Source organism: Eurypyga helias, unplaced genomic scaffold, assembly GCF_000690775.1.
Source record: "Eurypyga helias isolate BGI_N326 unplaced genomic scaffold, ASM69077v1 scaffold48941, whole genome shotgun sequence".
In the NCBI taxonomy this organism is placed as follows: domain Eukaryota; kingdom Metazoa; phylum Chordata; class Aves; order Eurypygiformes; family Eurypygidae; genus Eurypyga; species Eurypyga helias.
In genome coordinates this window covers 1-6,744 of record NW_010229790.1, presented here as the reverse complement: position 1 = coordinate 6,744, position 6,744 = coordinate 1, and the positions used below count along the sequence as shown (strand labels likewise).

General features: G+C 50.8%; 1 protein-coding gene across 1 annotated transcript; it reads right to left on the bottom strand.

Annotated features, from left to right (window-relative positions):
• Positions 1 to 987: 987 nt before the first annotated feature.
• PRELID2 (PRELI domain containing 2) lies at positions 988 to 4,751 on the bottom strand (the record flags this gene model as incomplete). Its single annotated transcript, XM_010160516.1, is given in 3 exon segments — positions 988 to 1,152; positions 2,627 to 2,700; positions 4,662 to 4,751. Coding segments are annotated over 3 exon segments (329 nt in total), but the record flags the coding sequence as incomplete, so codon positions are not given.
• Between the last annotated feature and the right edge of the window lie 1,993 nt (positions 4,752 to 6,744).

The window sequence follows — 6,744 nt, the reverse complement described above, 5'->3', positions numbered from 1 at the left end:
CGGCCTGCAGCTCGGCCTGCAGCTCAGCCTGCAGCGCTGCCTGCGGCCAGGCCTGGCCCATGGGGACCAACTGCCTTTCTTTGGAATTCAGACATCAGAATGTGCGTGTGCAACAGCAGCTAAATCATGGAAACCAATCGAAAGCGTCACGAAGGAGTGCAGCCAAGAGGAAACACAGGTGCTTTCTAGCCTCTGAGTACACAGATATGCCTCGTCATGCCTTTTTCAAGGGTTTATAATTTATTTATGGTAATGTTTGTTTGCTACGAGTTCTTTTCAGAGATTTATATGCGCTGCTTGGAAGCACCCACAATAATTCACTCGGCAAGTATATGCAGCAGTTGGCATCGCTGCGTTCCCATTTATTTAGGACGAAATAACCCCCTGACGGTAAGAAGAAGAACTGTGCTGTGGTTAAATCGACTGATCGGGACTAAGCATGACCTCAACCCCCAGTCCCACTAGGGACATCGGGAAGGTGACGGTCTCCCTGCACAACCACAAGTGTGTGTTCTCGCAGGCAGGGTTCCACGGCAGCCTAGGTCCTTGGGGCTCGGCTGGCTGAACAGCAGAGAAGGAAAAAGTGTTTGGGATGAAGCGTGCTCCATGCCAGTGGCTGGCAAGCAGGAGGGAGCTGATAATTTTTAAGCTGCTGTCCAAGCATCTGTCGGTAGACACGAGAGCAAAACGAACACTTCTGCTATGCCTGCCGTGTGGGAGCAGCGGGGCAGCCTCCTCTGACTGCAGAGAGCACAGAAAATTAATTTCCAGCAACTATTTGTGCTCCGGCCAAAGAATGGAACCTCGCACCTGAACCCAGCAGTAGAAAGCTACAGGACATCTACAGTTGCTGCTCCACATGCATTCAAGATATACCAAAGGGATTATTACTCAGAGCATTCAGAAAGCAACAGAACCCCTTTTTCAGGACTGTGGGCCTGAAGCAGCAGTCCTGAGCTGACACAGGGGCACTGCTACACCCAGCACTCACCAGTTTGGATTCTTCAAGTTCTCTGGGAAGACAGATTCCCCGCTCAGAGATGTCTACTGTGTCCACGTAAGGCAGTGAGTTTCCACAGCCACACTTCTTCTCTGCATATTAAGCCAAGATTCCTCTTCCAAGTAGATGTCGGGCACTTTTAAGACACTGACCTGGGAAACAGAAGAATTACAGCTTTTAAAAAAGAAATAAAGAGGGGAGTAGAATCACTTCTCAGTATTCTGGAAGTACTACTAGCCTCAGAGGATGAGACTGAGGATTCAGGAGGAGGGCACATCAGCCGTGGTTAGCCCCGATGAGAACAGTCAACTTCCTCAGCAGCTACTAAAGGCCATGCACACACGCCAGGATTCAGGGAAGGTGCTCAGTCACCAGCTGGACTTCCAAGATCACGACAGGCAAACCTACCTGCACCTCTTCTGGCTGTCTCTCTTGCTACTGACAGCTAATTTGTGACAAAGAAGGGTAAGAGGAGCCACTTCCAAACAGTTCCATGCAGGGTAGCCAAAACCACCAGCCAACCCAGAGGGATGGAGAAAGACTTGTGCCTCTGCTGGCTCCTGCCCCGGGGCGCAGCGGCTGACACCGTCCTCCCGCTCCGAGAGCCCACCTGTCGACCCGTGCGACCTTGATCTAGCAAGCACGGGCCAAAGAAGGGATGCAAATCTCGCCAGCGGCTTATTTGCATTCTGCCTGTAGGGGCAATGACATGTGCTCCTTGGAGGTGAGGCTTGGAAGAGACACACGTTTAGAGGCAGAAACATGCAGCGTCATCAGCACCATCAAAAGAGTGCGTGCACACTTTGAGCGTGCATGCTGGGAAACAGGACAGTTATTCCATCATGCCTGAACGTAAATGCACTTTTCTGTACACGGGCTTTCTGCTGCACGATGCTCTGCAAAAAGGCAAGTAACAAAGTAAGGGTAATTCTTCTCCCGCAACAGCCGAGAAGAAAGGACTGTCACCGGCAGAGGCATGGCGGGATTGCACAACCCAGGCCCTTACTTTTTCTACAGCCTTTAAGGAATCCCATTTTTACCTTCTCTGTAGGGACCCTACGATGCTACAGGTGCATTAAGTGTTACTTTCATTCCCTCTGAATTCACTCACGGAATGGTTTGTGAGGGATGACAACCCAAGGTGTTCAGGAGTCACGAATCAGGCATCCAAAGCACATGAGCTCAGTTTGGAAATAATTACCCAGCGCTCATTGCTAGCTGCCGCCTTCTCGCCGAGTTCCACAAGGCTGGGCCTTTCTAGAAATACCACACAAACCCGCAAGCACGGACAGCGCTGCCACTGTCACGCTGGGCTGGGGTACGGCTGCATGGGCACTGTGGCCCAGGTGACAGTTGAAACCAGCTTTGCTTTGCCCAGGTACAGAAGTTAAAAGCCCATCACTGTGTGGAAAACAACCACCACCACCAGCTACACCTTGGTGAGCTCAAGGCTACGTTTCTGTCCATTGCAGCTAAACGTAAAATCAGTTCTCGGCAATCTTTTTCTCTTTAAAAGTAACTTTTCTAATTTTAAAAAAATCGTTAGGAACTGTGATCCTTTTACCCCAGATAAACCACAGTCAAGCACTGAGGTTTCACAATTGACTAAATTTCTCAAGTAGTTACCTTTCTTAAAATTTCAGGAATTACATTCTGGCATGTTGCGATTCTGCTCTGGTGAATAATCCTCATCAACAAATCTGCTGATAAAAGAAAAGCAGAAGGGAAGCTACAGCAGCCAACATTACTGCCTTTAAATAAAACCGAAGTGGTTGGAAGGCTTCACGGCGCAGCAAACGTGCAAGCCGAAATGCTGGCAGACCAACAGAGTGCTGGGGGTGCCTTTGGTTTGGTTCTGGGGTTTTTAAGTACAAGGCAGCACTTCCGCCGCTTCTCCAGACGGGGCCAGGAATAAGACTGCTACCGGCACTCTGCGCTCGGCCTCCGGAGGCGGCTTCTGACCTATCCCTGCGACCCACACCCCGTGCCCAGCGCGGGGTCCTAACGGTTTACGGCAGTGCTCCTGGGTAGCGAAGTGCTGCCGGCAGTGCCGGCGCACACAGCCCACAGCCCCCACAGGGCCTGGCGGGACCCCCTGGAGAGCCCCGCTCCTGTGGGACGAGCAGACGATGACTGGGGCGAGGGAAACACTCGGGCAACTGCGCTGCCAGACCAATGGGCAGACCTAAGTTTTAGTTTAGCTGTATCCCCACCCCAATTTATATTCTCAGGCTCGTTCTCTGGGCAAACATTCTGTGCAGGAGACTTACAGAACAGCCCTGTCCCATCACATCTCTTATTTCTGTATTGAGTCGGACCCAGTGACAAGGACAAAACTCTCTATTAGGAAACAAATTACAGTTATTTAGTAGCTGCAAAAAACGGCTGGCTTTTAGAATCACTTTGCCTTTTAATATTTAATGACCCAGATCAAGAACAGAACGCTACCAAACGAGAAGCCAACTGGCAGGCAGCCCAGGTTAAAGACTTCTCCGGGATAAAAGAGTACCTTCTCCAACAGCTGCATTTGGCGCGACCTGCACGATGAAAACTTCGTGGGGCTCGCTTTCCGAGCCCTAACCAACACTTTTAACTGCATTTGAAGGGAACAGCAACGGCAGCACTAATGCCCGGCTGTCTGGAACCTCAGGGCAACCTCACTAACCCTGCTCAGAAAGGGAGCACAATCCTGGAATTAAGAGCCACCATTAAACGTGAGCTACCAGACAGAAGGCAGCCCCAAACGTGTGACAAAGGGTATCCGCATGCATTTGGGAGTAAAACCTTAAAGGTCCACAAGTTCTTACTTCATCCCAAATGAGTACTTGATCCCAGTTCCTGTGTTAGGACAAAAGGTGGTTATTTCCATGCAAAGTCCCACGGGACTTGTTTCCCCTGTGGTGGCGTAACTGTTAACAAATCCTCTGCGCAGGCACGTTACCCCAAGTGCCTAGCAGCAAACATTTCCTGCAAGCTCAGCATCCAGAAAACAATCCATGTGGAATCAGCAGAGCTGACCCCAAACGACAACTGCACGCTGACCCCGGCAGACTTGTGTTCCCATCAATATGACTGGGAAATAATGTCTGATTTTCGGTATGTCAGGGATTCCGACTGACCAAGCGAGACTGCGGATCCGTGATGGCTTTCTGACTGTCAGCATCCCACTAGGCCATCACACACGTGTCTGATTCCTGGAACTACCCCCTCATCCGGGAAGTGAAACAGCAAATGATCGCTCCAAAAGCAAGGATCATGAAAGCCAAGTGGTGCAATGCCTGTGGAGTGCCACAGGCTCGATCCACACAGCCCACTGTGCTTCCTTCCAGGGTCCTAATCTGATCTGTAGAGCCCTGCAGATGGAAACCAGCATAGAACCACCACAGAACTGCACAATGAAGGAACATTCCACAGAGAAACCAGGAGTAACGTGACCAACAGCCTCAGAATAAGCTGAAAATTCAAATCCTTAATGCAGTTAAAACACACACCTTGCCGGGGGAGGGCTGCTGTTTTCGTGGTCTTGCTTACACAACGTCCAGCACTCAGCAATCCCAGACGCACCTGCAGTGCCCAGCTTTGACTGGAATACAACCGTTACATAATTTTAAAGGTTACCGAATAATTTCATTAGCTCTGTAAGAAAAGTCAGGCAGCTCACCTGTTTCCTCTTCCACTGTTTCTATAGCCGTGACGTGTTTCTCTGTGGGACGGGGATACTGGAATAAAAAGACACAGGGTAAGATTACCACTTCTCACATGGGTAAAAGAAAATTGCTAGCTGTCACTTGTCAAGTCAGAAGCCGTTTCATCGCTCCTCTCACCACGTACGCGCTGCCTGACATTACCACTCCGCCGTCTCCGTTCAGGTTAGCGGGAAGGAAGAGTTTAGGAAGATTAGCTTTGTAAGGAAGGTCAGAAAATAAACAGAAAACCCACGATACGCTGGGCAGCATGATAGTTCCAAGGGCCAAAGTCCCCTGCGCTGCACTGTGCAGACATCAGCGGCGTCCCGAGTTTCTGCAGCAAGCTACCTGTAACTGCTGCCAAGCTCGTCCAGCCACACAGCCCGCTTCCTCAAGCCAAAAGCTGGAAAGGTGCAGTGCGGCGCCACCGGAATGCAGCCAGGTACCACATTTCTCTGCCCTGCTTCTGCAGGAAGAACAGGACAGTGGGACGTCACTTTGGCAAGAGGGCACGCTCCCCCTCTCAGGCTGGCCTGCAGTGGGGGTAAGGGACTGCTACTGCCCGTTCCTGCTCAGGGTAAACTCATTTTCCTTAGGCTGCACACACTAGTCATTCCAAGACTGGAAAACAGAGATTTCCTTTCCAAGACCTCCACTGAAAAGGGATTATGCCAGAAGTGTCCAGGCTGCCTGCAGTGAAACACCCTGTATAAGAAACACATGCATGAGAAGAGCTGGATAGTCTATTTTGGAATTTACAGAACTCCTCTGGATAGAAATGAGGCACAGAAGGCAAAAGGGCCTTACCCTCCACTGCAAAAAGCAACATTCACCTCAATGAACTCTAAAGGGTAAAGCCTAAGGTGGGTTATTGAAGTCAACACTTGAAAGTTACTGTAACCCTCATGGCAATACAAACACAAAACTGACAACCAGCTTGACACGAGCAAAATAGGAAGCGTTAGGAAAGGTGGGGAAGTTGCATTTTAAGGCCAACTCGGTTTATGTAATGCCATTATCATGTGCAGTAATAGGTGTTCCAAAATTCTGATATAAAATAAGTCTTGGGTTCTAAGCCAAAAAGGTCGACAGCCCCAGAACAGGCTGTTCTGTAATCCAGCTCCACTATTTCTTCCTGCTGCAGAACAAAAGTTGATTTTAAAAGTGCAAGGTTTTCAAGTCCTATTCTACACAGAAATTGGAGGCTCCTCCACAACGTGCTGCTTTGAAATGGCACTAGTGGCATAATTACATTATAGATGTAACTTACGCTCCGTAAGGCCCAATCGTGTGAAACAAAGAGCCATTTACATAAATCTTTCACTAAATAGCAGGCTCTATTACCCCAGTATTTAAACAGAAATAGACTCAATTTCCTACACAGCACAGTAAAAGAAATAACATTACAAGCCCCACCACCAAAAAAAAGAGTGTTCCCAGCCAGCCACAGCCTCCCTGCAAGGTTTCCATTCCCCAGGGACACCAAAGCTAACAGCAGCAGAGAACAAAGAGCTCTCAGCCTGGCTGGTGCTTCAGCCCTGCAGTAACTCAACCCCCAACCCTCCTCCCCAGCACCAGAGGCACGGGAGGTTCATCCCTGTCCAAGGGGCTCCCACGAGCCCGTGAAAGAGTGTTCCCAGCCAGCCACAGCCTCCCTGCAAGGTTTCCATTCCCCAGGGACACCAAAGCTAACAGCAGCAGAGAACAAAGAGCTCTCAGCCTGGCTGGTGCTTCAGCCCTGCAGTAACTCAACCCCCAACCCTCCTCCCCAGCACCAGAGGCACGGGAGGTTCATCCCTGTCCAAGGGGCTCCCACGAGCCCGTGGGCTTCAGCCCTGGCCTGCAGTCTCCTTGCCCAGGAGCACAATCCACCCTGCGTGACCTCTCCTGCTCAGCAAGGGCAGGGGCGGGCGCGCTGTCCCCTCCCGCCATCACACGCCGCGCTGGCTCCAGCATCCTCATCCCAGCTCCTTGCGCTGGGCCAGCGGACACAGCAAGGACCTCCAGGATTTGGAGCTGCCCCAAGAGCGGTGGCTACCATCGTGCTGCTAGCCCACG